General features: G+C 48.3%; 1 protein-coding gene across 1 annotated transcript in view; it reads left to right on the top strand.

Annotated features, from left to right (window-relative positions):
• Positions 1–233: 233 nt before the first annotated feature.
• Positions 234–17,301, top strand: part of Wdr91 (WD repeat domain 91) — a 34,354-nt gene continuing 17,286 nt past the window's right edge. Inside the window, exons 1-7 of the mRNA XM_038320610.1 lie at positions 234–398; positions 1,687–1,866; positions 2,691–2,898; positions 4,366–4,448; positions 5,525–5,655; positions 6,557–6,722; positions 16,990–17,148. Of these exons, the coding sequence (XP_038176538.1) occupies positions 276–398; positions 1,687–1,866; positions 2,691–2,898; positions 4,366–4,448; positions 5,525–5,655; positions 6,557–6,722; positions 16,990–17,148 (1,050 nt within the window). The 5' untranslated portion in view covers positions 234–275. The remainder of the gene's footprint in view (positions 399–1,686; positions 1,867–2,690; positions 2,899–4,365; positions 4,449–5,524; positions 5,656–6,556; positions 6,723–16,989; positions 17,149–17,301) is intronic.

The following is a 17,301-nucleotide window of genomic DNA, read 5'->3' as shown; positions in this document are numbered from 1 at the left end:
AAGGTCCAATCCTATTTTACTTGGACCGAGGCAGCGGTGTCAGCCGCTCAGGTGACACTCAAGGGTTCCCAGAAAACTGCGGTGCCGCGGAGACGATGCGGAACCCGGTGAGAGTGGGGTGGAGGGGGCGGGGCGCCGGCGGGGGCGGGGCGCCGGCTGGCTGTGGCGTGACGTAGGAGGCGCCCGAACTAGGCCCCGCCCCGTCCCGCCAGGCCCCGCCTCTCCGCCCTGAGCCGCTGGGGTCCCTAGCGGCGCGCGCGCGCGCGCGCGCAACGATGGCGGAGGCGGTGGAACGCACGGACGAGCTGGTCCGGGAGTACTTGCTCTTCCGTGGTTTCACGCATACACTGCGGCAGCTGGATGCGGAGATCAAGGCGGACAAAGAGAAGGGGTTCAGGGTGAGGGACCGGCAGGGGCGGCAGAGGCGGGTAGATAGGGGAACGGGCCTCCTGCTCCGGCTCTATCCTCTGGTGCTAGGGCGGCGCTGTCACTGCCTGGTGGGGGACTGCAGACATCTCGAGTCTGGCCCTCGCTTGACATCGGAGGAACTGAGACCCGGGAGAGGGTTGTGACTTGCCTGAAGTTGCTTAGTGAGTCAGGAGCATCGGGTCCCTGATTCCTGTCCAGGGCTCCACCACTCCACTCCATTCCAAACCCTCTCTGCAGGTGCTGGCCAATGGTTGGCTGGCGTCGCTACGACGCTTTAAGAGCCAAGGTGGGGTACAAGGCTGAGTTCTGGCAAAAGAAATATTCAAATATTGGCTGGCTATAGTAGCGGGAGCAAAGAGGGCTGCGGCCTGGAACGCTGGCTGTGCTCAGGTTTGGGGAATTATTAGGGATTCATTGGTAGTTTCTGTTCTGCAGTTCAGGATGATCTCCCTGCACGTTTTAAAACACAAACTTCTATGATACTATTTTCCATTGAGAGGTGCTTGGAACTTCTTTACTTATGACTTGTATGTTTGTATGTATCGAGTTAAATTGGTCCTAGGCAGATGGATTGGGGGAGGTAGTGAGCCAGTAGCTGAAGGAAGTTAGGATATTGGTTCCTGCCATGTGAAGTTAGTGCTCACTTGGTGGCAAAGTAAAGCGTCTCCCTGCTCCAGACAGCAGTGTCCTGATCTACTTCTGAAACAAAGGAGTTGAATGGACATTGGTGTCTAAAACGGGTTTCAGATTGTCTACTCCGGCGTGACTGTCTTTGGCTGAAGGGAGCAGCCACCCCACCAAGGCTCAGGTGGGACTCTGATGACCTGTAGGAGCCGGGAATCGCGGTGTTCCTGAAATTGTGGAGCTGGGAGACAGGACCGTGGAGCTGGGAGGGAGGACCGTGGAGACTGTCTGATGCTCTTTCGCTCTTATTTATTTTTACTATGTGAGGCAACCGGGACCGAAGTTGAAGGGACATTGCCAAATTGGTCAAGGAGACCCAACACCTGGAGACAACTCTTGCTTACTAGACTATCTCTGAGCTTGCTCAAGGGTCAAATCCTATAGCTAGCATCAGAAAATAATTTGAAAGCTGTTATATTAATACATCTTAGAAATTTTATAGAGTCCCAACTGATGTTATACTTTTTTTTTTCATCTGGGAGCCCCAGGAAGAATACGGAATTTGTGTTGTGTACAGTGAGGTGGGGATTTCCTCTGTCTCTGGCCGCCTCCAACACGGCTGTCTCCCACCAGGTGGACAAGATTGTGGACCAGTTGCAGCAGCTGATGCAGGTGTATGACCTGGCTGCCCTTCGGGAGTACTGGAGCTACCTGGAGCGCAGGCTCTTCAGCCGCCTGGAGGACATCTACCGGCCTACCATCCACAAGCTGAAAACCAGCCTGTTCCGCTTTTATCTGGTCTACACAATCCAGGTTCTTCTTGTTTTTGACTGTTTTCCTGTCCCCCCCCCCCCTCGGTATCTGTAGTTCATCTGATTTGTTTTCCCCAGTTCTAGGCCCCATGGATTTTAAGCATGTAAGCTTGTGTAGGTAGCACTTTAAAGAATATAAACTTTGAGTAATAAAAAGAATGCGTATGTAGCTGGGTAGTGGTGGCACGTGCCTTTAGTCTCAGCACTTGCGTGGATCTCTGAGTTCAAAGCCAACCTGGTCTATAGAGTGAATTCCAGGACAACCAGAGTTGCACAGACAAACCCCGTCTCACAAAACAAAACAAAACAAAATGTAACTGATTTGGGGGACTCATTTAGATTCTTTGAGCTTCAACCAGAGAATAGTTCCCAGGATGGCGTTTGTCATTAGAACCTCAGTTTATTTTTGTCTTTGAAACTGGGTCTCTTGTATCCCAGGGTGGCTTCGAACTTGATACGTGATTGAGGATGACTTTGAACTTTTGATCTTTCTGCCTCTGTATTTCAAGAGCTAGGTGTACAGGTGTGCCCCCATGCCTGGTTTTATTCAGTGCCAGGGATCGAACCCAGGACTCTGCATTTGACACAAAGGCTCTCCCAGCTGAGTGAGCGAGCGATAACCCGAGCCCCAGAACTTCAGTAGGAACCAGCTTTGGGTTGAGAAAAGGGTGATGCTTTACTTCTTATTGTGGAGTTTATCGATACAGTTTTGTCACCGGCTTGACAGGCGGTATTCAGAGGCTGGTCTGCTCAGCAACCGCGAAGAGCCTGACTTGTGGGCTTGTCTCTAACCCCTCCCTTGCAACCTTCTTTGTGTCTCGGCAGACAAACAGAAATGACAAGGCCCAGGAATTCTTTGTAAAGCAGGCCACAGAACTCCAGAACCAGGCCGAATGGAAGGACTGGTTCGCTCTTCCTTTCTTGCCGTCCCCAGACACCAACCCCACCTTCGCTACCTACTTCTCTCGACAGTGGGCCGACACGTTCATCGTCTCTCTGCACAACTTCCTGAGCGTCCTCTTCCGGTGCATGCATATCCTTTCTGCTGCCCGAGGCTGTGTCCGTCGTCTGCAGTACCCAGACACTGTGAGGAGAGGCCGCTGTGCACCACACAGCCATTTCTTTCACAAAGTACCCAAAGATCACTGACGTGTGTCATGTGAGGGGCTGGACGAATTGTGGTTATTTTTGTCAGGAGTTCAGGGAGTCTTAATTCTTAGTTCTGCAGCTTCTGAACTGTGTAGTCGGCAACAGCTGATACGCGTCGGCAGGGAAGTTGGCAGCTTCTGGGTGCTGGTATCTGGCTTGATCCAGTCAGCTCCAGGGGTCGGAGCAGCCTGGCTTGAGCGTACCCTCTCTGTCTATATAGCTCGTGTTTCTTACCTTTGCTGGGGTTGAGCGGCAGATGAAAACCCTTCTTGGGCTGGAGCTTTCTGCCTGAGTTTGTGTTTGGTTTACTTTCTGGGACAGTGACCTCAGTGTGCCTCAACTTGCCAGAGTATAGAGTAGCTTTAAGAATATGTGTTCGGGTGTTTGAGAGAGAGTGTGCGGGTGTGTGTGTGTGTGTGGGGAAACCTCACTATAACAAGCTGCCTACAACTGCTGCTGAAGGCCCAAGATCTGATGCCAGCACAAGTCTCATTCATGTTTCCTAGGCTGAAAATCTATGAGAGAAGGGAGACTCATTTGAAATGGGACGGCCTGCTGAGGCCCTGATAAGTCTGGTGGTGGTAGAGGTCCACCCACTGCGGCTGTGTTGACCTCTGGGAAGGACATTTTCAGATGGACGGTCCTGCTGTCTCTTTCCCCTTCCTGTTGTGGATAAGTGTGAATCAGGTTTTTACCAGAGCTGCCTTTCTCTTCTCCTTCCTGTTCCCCCTTCTGAGGACTTTCCAAAGAACCTCCAGGGCAGCTGGAACCTGTCTTTCATTATCTTTTCAGAGCAGAAGAGGTCACAGGTCGCGACCCTGCAAAGTAGGTCACGCACATTGGAACTGCAGTTTGCTCTCCTAAGACAGGCCCTACCTGCTCTGTGATTCTAGCAGAACTCTGGGCAGCAGCCGGGAAGGACCACTACCTGGAGTGTGGGTGTTCACGGGGCACGTGTGGCTATGCAATCTGCAGAATGGTTTTTCCCATCTAAACTTTTGCCAGGGAGAGATACAGCCTGGGAGGAGTGGCTGATCCTGCTTGCAGTATGGCTTTTAAGTGGGTCGTTGGCACTGACCTTACTAAAGCTTAGACTGTGGAGTCCGCTAGCCCTTTACTGTTGGTGCTGGGGGGAAATGCCTGAGTTTGCATTTATAACTTATACAAGGGCTGGCCGGGCAGTTTGTCATGTGTCTCTGAGTCCAAAGGAGTCAGGTGGTCTGAATTAGCAGACCCACGGACTGGAAGAGGCTCCATTCCACAATGCCCATTCTGTGGTTCATATTTGACTGTTTCGCTGGGAAGGACTTTGGAATCTTTCTGGGCAGACTTGTTCTTTAACTTTGTGCACCGGTCCCTGTGATCCTGAACTTTGACGCAGAGTGCCAGAGGAGCAACCAGGTTCAAGAAGAGAATGAAGTTCTCCGTCAGAAGGTTTGTTCTGAGCCAGGTCGGAAGCTGGGAAGCACTTCTGCTTTCGGGTAGCAGTGGAGAGCTGGTGAAGTAGAGAGAAGGTGAAGTTGTACTCAGATGAACAGTGAGTCACCAGCTTGGGGCTCTGGGCCTATGCCAGCCCTGATAACCAGAAGTGCCATTAATGTTCGAAGTCAGATGTACTGCATGAGCAATATGGCAGCAAGAACAAACTTGTAAAAGAAAAAAAAAAGACAGTGTGCATTTTGCAACACTGCACACCTTCGTTCTTTTCATCTCTTTTTCTTTTAAATTGTGTGTGGAACGTGCCTGTGGGTGTAGGTGCCCATGCAGGCCTGAAGAGGATGTCAGCTCCCTAGGAGTTGGAGTTACAAACCTGTCATCCACCTGATGTGGCTACTCAGGTCCTCTGCAAGTTCAGCACTCACTCTTAACTGCTGAGCCTTCTCTCCAGCCCGGCTCTCAGTTATCTTCCCAGTCTTTTCCCTTATGTAGCCATACGTATACTCTTTATAACCCCAATAGAATTGTTCTGATTCAGCTACTTACTTAACAAAATACTAGCTCCAGGACGCCTGTGTTTGCCTTTACATTTTGCCTAAGGAGTCTCCCCATCTTGAAATGAAGTCCTGTGTCAGTGATATTTTTGGAAAAAGGAAGCTTATAAGCTGTTTGGGGGTTTGAGATTATTGGATCGTTGTCCCCAGGCAAGGGCTGTAATACCATAATGCATTAAAAATGTTTTTCTCTGCAAGTTTCAAAGGTCCATTTTGCAGATTTCAAACATCAAAGCAGGACCCTCCCCCCACAGTGTATTCAGGAAGAAACAAGTCAAGCAATAAAGAGGAAGTAAATCAAATGATAAAAAGAAAAACACAGTGGTTTTGGATGTCTAAGGATGATTGACTTTCTCAACCCTCAGAAGTCCATTATCAGCCGTGACTCTCTCACTTTCCCACCGTTTGATGAGCAGGAGTGCTCCTTACAGCTGGGGTTGGATGTGGCCTGGCCTGTCTAGGAAGGTCCATCGGTAGAGGGAAGGTTACATGAGCTAACTGCGCTTCGCCCCTCCATAGCTTTTTGCACTGCAAGCTGAAATCCATCGGTTGAAGAAGGAAGAGCAACAGCAGGAGGAGGAAGAGGCCTTGGTTCAGCACAAGCTGCCCCCTTATGTCTCCAGTATGGACCGCCTCGGGGACTCAGAGCTGTGAGTGTGCTTGATGGTGTAGTGTCGGGTGGGGGAGGCTGCTGTCTCTGCCCTTCCGTCTCAGATCTTTCTGTGGTCTGAGCTTCACACTGACTTCCTCCCTGGTGGCCCCCTGTGTCTGCTGAGGGAGAGTTGCCAGAGAGGTCTGTGGTACACCTGGCTCCGAGTTGTGTACATAAGGTCCCTACTCTCTAAGGCTCTCCTGGCAGGGAGAACTGCACAGCTGTGTCAGGGGCCATGATGGCGGAGTCCAGCATAACTGCTCCGTAGGATGGAAGGGCAGGTTACCAGAGGTGGGGATATTCCTCAGGAGAAGCTGCTGAGAGTGTAAAGAGGTAGGCAGTATGGGACAGGAGTTTGAGTGACCTTTAAAAAACAGCCAGTTAAAACAGAAGTCCGAGATAGGAGAGAGATAGTAGGCTCTGTAGCTGGGAGTCAAGTGCCAATCAGAGATGGACTGAGAACGTTTTTGTTAGATGCGTGGAGAAAATAAAAGGAGACATCTGGAGTTGGTTTTAGTGATATATTTTTATGTAGCCTCATATTCTCAGACTATTCCAATGCATATTAAATGCACTTTTTTGTGTGCTAAGTTGTTGTATCCCATTGTGTCTCGCCCCGGCTCATGCCCATTTGGATGAACACGGTCAGGTGCTCAGTACATGTGTGGCCAGCAGTCCTCAGACAAGGTGTTCTGAGCTTTCCTGGGTCTCCCTAGGAGCCGCAGACTTCCCTTTCAGGCCAGATAACTTCTGGTTCTTTGTTCAGGAAACGGTAGCAAAGATCTTGCCACCTTTAAGCCCAGGCCTCAGACCTTAGCTAAGATCTCAGGAGTTGTGTGTTCCTAGGTCTTCCTTGTTCCCCTCCAGTCCCTCACGCTGTGCTGTGTTTCCTTGGCCAGAGCCATGGTGTGTAGCCAGAGGACTGCCTCCCTCTCCCAGTCGCCTCGAGTGGGCTTCCTTTCCTCATTGCTGCCCCAGAGTAAGAAGAGCCCTTCAAGGTTGTCACCTGCCCAAGGCCCCCCTCAGGCTCAGAGTTCAGCCAAGAAAGACTCCCTCAGCAGTCAGGTAAGTGTGGGCCTTGCCTTTGTAGTGTTTGTCAGGATACTTCTGCCGTCTCATTCGCAGGCCTTCATGCAGGACTCCTTGTCACAAGTGGAAGCACGTGTCCTTTTCTTCTTGGCCAAATTTTCGGATGTGCTATGGGATCCCAAATTTATTTCTCCTCTTCTTTCTTTTCCCTTTTCTGTATCCTCTCCCACCCAACCCTTTAAACCAGGGATATCTCTGCAGCATGAGAACAGAAATAAAACCATAGAGGAGGAATTGGGGGGAAACCCAGCAAATCCTAATGAAGCCCCTTTCCCATCTCCCCCTGGCTGGCAGTGCAGTGCAGGGCACGATGCTGAGATGGAGAAGGGAGGGCAGATTGTGCACAGATATGCTGCTGGCGGTGGAGCTTGCTGAGTCTCAGGCTCCCAGTCTCGGCTTCCCAGCCCCAAGTAGCTGTGCCCTCTGGTTCCCCTGCACCTCTGTGACAACTCTCAGTGTGCCATTCTCCATCAGTGAAGTGACAGATGGTAGCAGAGAGTAGGTTTGGAAGGGTCCCTTCCCTTTGCTCAGGTTTCCCATGAACTCATAAGGGGTTCTGAGTGTTTAGGAAGCTCAAGTGTGGAATGCAACAGTTAGAAATTTTGAATTTTGAGTGATACAAATACGTGTCTAGCCAAACAGTAAATTTTAAGTTTGTGTCTTTCACTTAAACACTGGCGTTTGCTGATTCTGCAAAGGACTTCTACCATCCTTCACTTTAATGCTATATGGAAAGAGGCCTTTGATGCCTGTTTATGTCGAGAGCAGCCAAGAGTCGCACTGAGGGGTTTCCTAGTGAAGTCTGTCAGACAGAGTTCAGAGTTCACTGCCTTTGGGAATACCCGGTGGCAATGTGGCTCAGTAGAGTGCCCGTGTAGCGTACTTGGAAAAAGTCTCCAGGGTTATTTTAGACCTTGATTTTTCTTCTTAAGTGTTTTTACTAGTTACTGAGAAGGCAGATTGTCCCAGTCTATACCTTCTTCCTCCACCTCCTTGCCTTGGATTGCAAGTGGTGAAGCAGGTTAGGAGTCTGCTTGTGTCCAGCATGCTGGGATCCTGCACTAGATGGCCACGGGACTGTGTATGGGTTAATATTGTTGATCTGGAGACACTGAACAGGACTCTGGGGGACACAGCTTGAATCCTGGACTCAGGCAACTTTCTTTTTACTTTTAGCTCTTTCATCTACTCAGATAATCTAAACTCTCCCCAGTTTGCTTAGGATAGTTAGTAGTGCTGACTCCTTCGGGGAAGAACAGAGCTGGCGACAGCAGTGCCCAGCAGAGGCTAACCAGTAAATTTTGGAAGGAGCTGGACTCCTGAAGGTCCTAGGAATCATCTTTGAGATCTCAAGGACTGTCAATGCTGTGTGACAGTCACCTCAGCATCCCTGAGGTTTGGAGACAGCCATAAATCAATCAGGACTACCTCTGCCATTGCTTTTCTGAAAGTTCAGATATTACAAGTAGAACTTCTGTTCTTTCAGAATGCAGTTACACAGCTCTACTGTTTGCTTTCTGGGTCTCTCCCAGCAAGCAGTGGTTTAGAAGCCTGATAGATGGTGGGTGGAGCATTGAGTCTCTTGAGATCCAGCTTTACTCAAATTGAAAGCAAACACAAAGACTGCTTTGGATAAGCCTGTGGCCATGGTTTTGATAAGCTCAGGAATTATGGGTTATGTAGTAAGTTTGCATGTGTAAGCATGATTTGTAGGCAGAGATTACTCATTTGTTTCCTAGCTGCCCAGACCCAAAATAATCACATAGAAACTGTATTATTACCACGCTGCTTGGCCTATTAGTTCACACTTCTAATTGGTTAGCTCTTATATCTTAAATTAACCCATTTCTATTGTAGAGGTAGTCTGTGTATTGCCATGCGGTTGTGGCCTACTGTTAAGGTTCCCGGCATCAGTCTCTTGCAGTAGCTACATGGCTTCTCTCTTTGAACAAAATATATAACAAAATTGACCTTAAATTTGTTTCAATAAACCAAGATCCATACCAATGCAAAATATTCATCTCGATATGATATTCCCCTTTATAGGTAAACAAACATTTATAAACAATATTTGGGAATTTGAGTGTAGTTCTCTCTAAATTGCTTCCTGCTTTTTGTTGGGTGAAGTAATTTTGGGGTTTGAGGACATCTTTCAGGGTGTCTTGTTCCATCAAACCACATTAGTCTGGAAGGAATCCACAGGTTCTCATCCTCTGCGGAAACAAAAGTGGAACCTCTTTTCAAAGCAACATATCCTTAGACCCAAATTTTGAAGTCGAGATACCTTTAAAGTATATATGTTGGTTTAGCTTAGAAGCCCCAGAATCAAATATATCTGTTGTCAAAAAAAAATCAAAAAAACCCCCACAATTATATACATAGTTCAGACTCTCTGTGTAGATTTCATGTTTATGTGGCTTATTTTTCTTTACTCTTTTAATCTATGACTGTCTGTACTCTCTTTAAAAACTCTTTTTTTTAAAAGAAAAAACATTTACTTCTTTTTATAACTATTTGTCTTTCCCAATCTTACATTTATCCAACACTGTGATCCATTTAGAGGTTGATTTCTGTCTGAATCTGTCTTTATTGCATATCTGTAATTATTTTCTGACTAGGAGTACTTTCTTCTGTTTTTTAAAAAAAAATGCTAAGCAGGCATGGCTAGGACCAACTCTGCAGTTCTGCCTGCTTGCTCTGCCCAGTCCAACATGGCAGAAGTGTGTTTGCTGCTTCTGAGAGCCATGCACATTGCTCCAGCTCCAGGGTCACAGCAGGCCTATGTCACCATTAAGCAATTTGTAACATGCTGCTCACAGACCCCATTTAAGTGCTTGGCCTCCTGAAGGAGCCAGAGCTGTACGTGCAACTATCGTGATCCAGGAAGCTGCCATTTCTTAAAGAAGCAGCACGATTTTTTTTTCTTGCTGCTAATACTGAATCAGAAAGACCTCTCTTAAAGGAGCTGTGGTGCTCCTGCTTGTGCCAGCCAACAGAGTCCATCCAGGGGAAAAAAAATGCTGGCTACCAAGAAGTTGTGCTTAACCCTGTTCAGAATTCCTTTCCAAGCTTTCTCAGGTTTCATATGGATGTAGTCAGCCCTGCATTGGCACACCAATCTATAGGCAGCGACTGCTTGTTTGTTTCCTGGCCACCCAGACCCAAAATAATCACGCATAAACTGTATTATTGCAACACTGCTTGGCTTGTTAGCTCATGATTCTTACTGGCTAGCTCTTATATCTAAAATTAACCTATTTCTATTAATCTGTGTATTGCCATGTGGTTGTGATCTACTGGTAAGGTTTCATCTGGTGTCTGGCGTCTGTCTCCTGCAGCGCTATATGACTTCTCTCTCTGATTCCACCTTCTTTCCTCCTCTATCTGCTTGGAATTCCCACCTTGCCCTATTCTGCACTGCAATAGGCCCAAAGCAGATTTTTTATTAATCAGTGGTATTCACAACATACAGAGGGGAATCCACATCAATGGTGTATTTTTTTTTTGTGCAGTTTACAGACAAAGGTGAGGGTGAAAATGTGCAGTGTGCAGGGAAGCATCTGTTAGCTTTCCTCTAAAATACAACTGAACCAAAGTTTGATCACTGTGTTGTATATTCACAGTGCATTTTCCAGATCCTTAAATGGAGACCTCGGCTGTCTACACGCTGAAAAAGAATTTGACCAAATCATTTTTATTATTTTTAGTTTTTTGTATGTATATGTCTCTTTGCAGTACATGTGTACCTGAGTATGTGTGGGTGTATTGAGGACAGAGATTGGCATCAAGTGTCTTTTCTCTGTCGCTCTTATTTTTTGAGCAGTGTCTCTTACTGAGCCCGGAGTTCACCGTGGGCGTAGGGAGCCGACCTCAGGTCCTCATGCTCCAGTGGCAGGCACTTTACCCTTTGAGCCATCTCCCAGTGACCTCCTTGGTTGTTTTCAGTTGACAGCAGGTAGGTTATTTAGGCTCAGCATTTGTTTCAATTCTAAAAACAGCTGGTAGATTTGAGGTTCAAGTTAACGACATGGTTTTAGAGCTGGGGTAGACTTCTCCCTCTCCCCGTCCTACTGGATATCAGAGTGGAGTTTCCTGTGCTGTGGTTCTCACTGCTGTCTGAGCTGGGCATTCTCTTGCCAGCAGCTCTTAGCACAAGCTCTTTAACTCACCGTCAATGACCTTAGCTTGTCTCCCAGGCTACATAGATTGGGGCTTCCTGTGTAGAGCAGCCCGTCTCTTTCTGAGCGAGCTTCTCTGTCCACCCACTCTCTGTTTACTCTGGTGGCCATGACTTGACATCCCTTACATATGGGGTTCCTCCCTCATGGGGAGGGGGTGACCTTCTAGTGTCTCTGTCCTTTTGTCATAACTGATGTTCAGATGGTGTTGCAGATGTCTCTCTCGCCGCTGTCTAATGCAGTTGTGGTAGGAGCACTTCCTGTGGCGTGACAGTATGTTCCTGTGGACTCCGTAGGCCCTGACATGGGCTCCACACTTGCTTGGCCAGTGCGTGTTAGGCTGTCTTTTCTCACCATGGCCATCCCAGAATTCTTTTTTCTCTTTTGCCATTCAAGGACGAGCACACAGAAAACACAAATGATATTTTATTGTTAAATGAGAAACATATGAAATTATTAGACTTTACTACTTTAAATATTTTTTTACATATAGTGTTGTGAATTTTATTTACAGTATTTTGCCTGCTCATGATAGGTCATTGAAATTATGGTTATTATGATTATGGTCACCGTTACTGAAATAGTTGTAGAATTATTGTTATTGCTGTGATGATTATTATTATTAGTGAGATGGAGTCCTACACTGTAGCTCAGGCTGGCACCAAACTCTGGCAATCCTCCTGCCTCAGCCTTCTAAGTGCTGCGATCACAGGGCAGAGCCATTGCTTCTGCCTTCGTACCATTGAGCACACACACTCTCCAGGCTTTCAGCAGAAATCTGGAGGAAACATTGGGAGTGTGTGTGTGTGTGGGGGGGGATAGCTAGAAAACCATAGTTCCCAAAGTCTTCTGGGCTCTGTAACTGCAGGAGTCAACAATTGTCAACAATTGCAGGCCTGCAGGCCTTCTGCTCTGCCTGTACTTCCCTTGAGCAATAAATCTGGGCCTTTCACACCCACTTCGTGAGCCACAGGCACAAGTAGGAATTGCCTCTTTTGGAGATAGCCCTTATTTGGCTCTCCTGAAACAAACCCCTACAACCTCTGCAAAACCCCTCTTCCCTGCTGAGCCACCAGTGGTAAGGATGCTGGCCTGGGCCTGTGTCCATGGAGCTGGGTGGGCGGGAAAGGATGCCTGCTATAGTTTGTGCATTATGAGACCCTGTCTTCTGGGTGACCTTGGCCTTCATGTCAGACCTGCTTACACCAAGGCTGGACAGCTCTCTAGGAAGAACTGTGTGATTTTGGAATCCTTCTGTGTCTACTGAGGCACTGACCAGACATGGTGTGTCTGTCTCCAGAAGGAGCAGAAGGAACAAATCACAAAAGGCAGGCGACAGATGCCCCTCTTGAACTGTTGGGAGCCAGGGAGGTGATGACTGGATAGAATTTAGAACATTTGAGTGTTATAGAAATCCACTTGTTTTTTTTTTTTAAGATCTATTTTTATTTTATGTGTGTTTGCCTACAAGAATGTATGCACAACGCATGCATGCCTGGTGCCTGCAGAGGCCAGAAGAGAGTGTTGGATACCCTGGGACTGGAGTTGTAAATGGTTGGGAGGCCCTTTTTGGGTGCTAGGAACTGAAGCTGGGTTCTCTGCAGGAGCAGCAGGTGCTCTTAACCACTGAGCATCTCGCCAGCCCCATCCACTAGTTAGGTTTGTTCTTAAAACATCCAGTGACTAGGTATGTCACAGAAAGCGTTTTTTAAGGTCGCGCACTGTTATAGCTAGACACCCATTTACCTGCTCACTAAAGTGCTTCCTGCCGTATTGGTACCTCGTTTCCACCACAGTTAGAGCTGAAGGGCAGTGTCTTCTCTTCTTCAGCCGCAGCTGAGAACACTTAGGCCCGTGTTCTTTTGGTATCAGTGACTCTTTTGTTGAAAGGCCTCTCTTCTTATATTACCGTATGCTCATTGTTTATACCCATTTTGAAAATAGAAGTTTCGGGGCCCCTGTGTGGTAATGTATTGGATGAACCCCCCTGCCTTCCTGACTTGTGAGGGAGGATCCCCTTTTATTTCTTGCTGGGTTTTCTTTTCTTTTTAAAGATGAAATTATTATTGTTGTTGTTGTTATTGTTGTATGTGTGCACCTGTGCACAGGGACACACACCATGGCACCTGTGCGGAGGTCAGAGGTCAGTCTTCAGTGGTGTCCTTCCACCATGGGTTCTGGGGATTTAACTCAGTCATTGGGCTTATATGACAAGTGTTTTTACCCTCAAGCCACCATCTCTCTGGGTCTTCCTGCTGGGTGCTCTGCATTGACTGAGGAGGTCTTGGAGGGGGCTTTTGACTCCGCCAGAGACTTAGCAGCCTCTGTACCATCTGCAAGCGGCCATCTGAATGGAGCACCCTCAGCACCACACATTGAAAGAGGACAGGACACTGCTTCCCGGGTATGGGGGAAGTGAGCAGAGAGGAGAGTTACAGTGCTGTCTCCCTCTGAAGCACTGCCCACTTCTTGTCCAGAGGCGGGATCCCCTGTGGTCCGTGGCTACTGTGACAGGCAACCATGTAGGGATTGATGTGGCTGCTTGGTACCTGGCTTTTGGTAACTGCTCCTGTGGTTTCAGATCAGTATCTGAAGATGCACGTGACCACAGCAGACCTTGTCCTCCACTGTGCCCCTCCACTTGAGCAGACCCGTTCCTCATACTCTCTCTCCCAAGTCCATCTTAGGGGCAGACACTTATAGAAGGAGCGGCGAGCTGTGTCCCGCCACCCGGCTAGCTTTACCCAAAATAATTACACGGAAACTGTATTCTTTTAAATACTGCCTGGCCCATTAGTTTCAGCGTCTTATTGGCTAATTAACCCATATTTAGTAATCCATGTAGCACCACGAGGTAGTCGCTTACCAGGAGAGATCTTACCCTGCATCCATCTCAGAGAGGAGAGGCATGGTGACTGCTTATGGCGACTGCCTGAAGCATCTCCCCAACTCTGCTTCCTTTCTCCCACAATTCTGTTCTGTCTACTCCACCTACCTAATTTTCTGTTCTCTTAAAGGGCCAAGGCAGTTTCTTTATTAATAATGAAAGTAACACATAGACACTCCTCCATCAGACACTTTCTCCCACGGGCATGTATCTTCCCAGGACCTGTCCATAGCTACTGGCACATTTCTAACCCTCAGAATCAACATGGGCCATGTCTGAGCAGTATAGCTGCCATTCTCACTCCCTGGGGTTTATAGCAGACCAGCATGTGTCTTTTTGTCCAGAGGGGAACAGTCATGAATACAGTCAATAGATTCTCCATGTGTAAAGACAGGAGGGGAAAAACCACAGAAGAGAAGTGCTTCTGCCTTATCTGTTACCCGTCGACTGTGCAGTCTTAACCCTAATAGACCCTTCCTTCCTTCGCTCTTCTGCTCCACACCAAGTTCCTAGCCGCGTCTTTAGCTTATGGTTGTCAGGGCTTCTGCACAGCCTGAGATTTAGCTTACCTAGTACTTTCTGTGTTTTGTGTGCACAGGTGCCTGTGTGTGCAGGTGTACCTGTGCTCACATAGAGGTCAGAGGACAACTGCGGGTGTCGTTCCTCAGGTGCCATCCACCTTTCTTGGAGACAGGGTCTCTCACCCGGCTTGGAACTCACTAAATAGGACAGTGGCTGGCCAGCGGGCCCTAGGGATCTCCTGTCCCTGCTGCCCCAGCACTGGGGTTATAAGCACACACTTCCACGCCAGGCTTTATTGTGTTTTATTTTTAAAATGCCTGTGTGGCTGAGCCATCCCTGCGACCCTTGTTCTCACATGTGGTGTAGGTTTACATTACCCTTTATGGCTTGAATGCACCACTCATTCCTGGAACTGTCTTCTTTCTTCTCGGACATCCAGTGGCCAGCCTTTCTTGCCTCAGATCTGCTGTCCCACACATGGGCACTCTCCCCTTCTGGGTATTCTGAGATGCGTTCCCAAAGCCATAGCCCGTGTCTCACTGTGCTACGGTCTCTTTTTCTTCACACATCCTAGTGGAGCCACTTTCCCCCAAGACTTTCTGTCACGTGAGCCTAGCCAGCCAGCTTCTAAGTCCACGACGAGCCCAGTGCGGTGGGTCTCTCCCCACTTCCTTTACTTTCTGTTAAATGAGATTGTCAACAGTAGTGCCTCAGACAGAAGTTCTGCTTATGTAGGTCATTTAACTGTAGTCTGGAATGTGGAATACCAACTGTCCAGGGCGGGGTTTTTGTTGTTTGTTTGGTTTTATTTGTTTTCCAGCACCAGGGGCCAAATCCAGGGCTGTGTGCACGATGGCCACTAAGTCTGTTACATAAAATTATCTTTATGCCGTGTGCATAAAAAGTATATACGCGTAAGTGCATTTCATGTTTAGATGTGGGTCACATCCAAGATATTTCATAACATGTATGCAAATATTCTAAAGCCTGAGAAAATGAAACCCAGAACACGGTTAGGGTTAGGAAGACCCACCCTGTCATAGGATGAGTGGCTGACGTCAGAACTGTCCTTGGCAGACACAGCCTCATCTAGCCGTCAGCTCATACACTCATTTGTTCATTGTCAGTAGCCAGGGCCTCGGCAGACTGCCGGCTGCCTGCTGCCGGCTCGTGAGGGTTACAGTATGAGGGAGGCTTCGTGGTGGAATTCAAGAAACTCTCTAGGGGTGAATCTCCCTGTGGGCAGGGGCATCATCTAGTGAGTGCAGTTCTTCCAGCACCTTCTGTCACTCCAGTGTCCTGCCCACCTGGAGAATCTCAGTTGGCACTTTAGGAATTTGTCTGAAGGTGTTTACGTTCATTGTGCTGTGGCTTTACTTTCACCTGTCTCTTAGCTTTTTATCCCTCCCCACTTCCTATGTCACTGGGCAGTTGAAGGATAAAATAAAGACCTCTTTCTTCCCTACTGTCTCCGTTTGGGTTTTCTCATTTTGTATTTCCATCAGGAGTGGATGAGAGTTCCTGGCTCTCCATAGCCTCTCCAGCGGCATCTTCTCCCTAACCCTGGAGCTGTTGCCAGCATGGTGTATCTAAAGTGGAATCTCAGTGCAGATTAAAAACAAAATTAAAAAACGTGTGTGTGTGTGTGTGTGTGTGTGTGAGAGAGAGAGAGAGAGACAGACAGACAGACAGACAGACAGACAGACAGACAGACGTGTGCATACATGTACTGCAGCACAGGTGTGGAGGTCAGGGGACAACTTTTGGGAGTTGCTCTTTGCCCTCTGGGTCAGTAAACAGGAGAATGGTAGGTCTATGTCATGAGGTTGGCGCTCCAGGGTACCATGCCACCCCAGCACTCCCAGCTAACCAGCATCTTCACCTCCCGCTGTTATGCGAAGGGGAGCAATGTCTTGGGGTGGGTGGGATGACTAGATTCATCTAGTAATTCATTCATTGCTATGGGCTTAGACCTTATCACTCTTGGTATGAAAAAAAAAGCCAGAAAAATGTCATTGGCTTTCCATTCTAATTTATCTTACACAGAGATCCTTGAGTTTCCAAATAAGTTCTGTTAAAAATGTCTGGTAGTTAAAACCAAATGATTTAGTGGTCTGGCCTTCTTGTTTGTTTTATTTTGCTGTTTTTGATATTGAACCCAAGGCTGCGTGCCTGCTAGGCAAGCGTTCTGCCACTGAGCCCACCCCACCCCGTTTTATTACTTATTCACAATAGTGAGCTTAGTCCTGTAGTTGGCCCCACTTTAGAAGAGGTTGGCTGGTGTGTGTGTGTGTGTGTGTGTGTGTGTGTGTGTGTGTGTTACATATAGCTGCTGGTATTACCCAGTGGGACCTGGCCTGCTAGTAAGTACTGAACTCCTTCACTGTAACAAAAATTGATAATTCCTGTTGAATCGGAAGGATTTTCTCTTCTTCTGTCCAGGTAAGAGTGCAGCTGAGGCCAGCAGGTGACCTGGCATGGAGGAGCTCAGTCTGAAGGATTGCCTGGCTGGTTTGAACCTCCTGCCCAGGCCAGCCTGGGACGGTCTTTCCCGAGAGCTAGGGGGAAGAGAAACTGCTCCCTGGCCTTTGCATCCTTCCTGGTCCAGAGTCACTGCCTGGAAGAGACTTTTCACAGCCTGCTTCTCGTCCTCTAGGCTACCAAGGGAAAGGACCCAGCGCCCGGGGCCAAGGATGGGAAGAGCCTTCTGAGTGGGCCAGTGCCTGGAGAGGCCAGCTGGACCCATCAGCGCCAACGGCGTCTGCAGGACCATGGCAAGGAGAGGAGGGAGCTGCTCTCCACCTCCTCCTCCCAGGTATAGGGTGCCCAGGCTGCTGAGGCACCTTTGGGGTTTCCTCTGAGTTCTGCCTGGCCATTGTCCTCCGATTCCTTGGTCCCCTTATCAGGGGGAGATGCTGGCTGGTATAGGTGCACTGCCAAGGCCCTTCAACAGATCTGGCTTCACACC

This window comes from Arvicola amphibius, chromosome 2, assembly GCF_903992535.2.
Source record: "Arvicola amphibius chromosome 2, mArvAmp1.2, whole genome shotgun sequence".
In the NCBI taxonomy this organism is placed as follows: domain Eukaryota; kingdom Metazoa; phylum Chordata; class Mammalia; order Rodentia; family Cricetidae; genus Arvicola; species Arvicola amphibius.
Note: the sequence above shows the minus strand (reverse complement) of the source record. Positions and strands in the feature narration are given on the sequence as shown.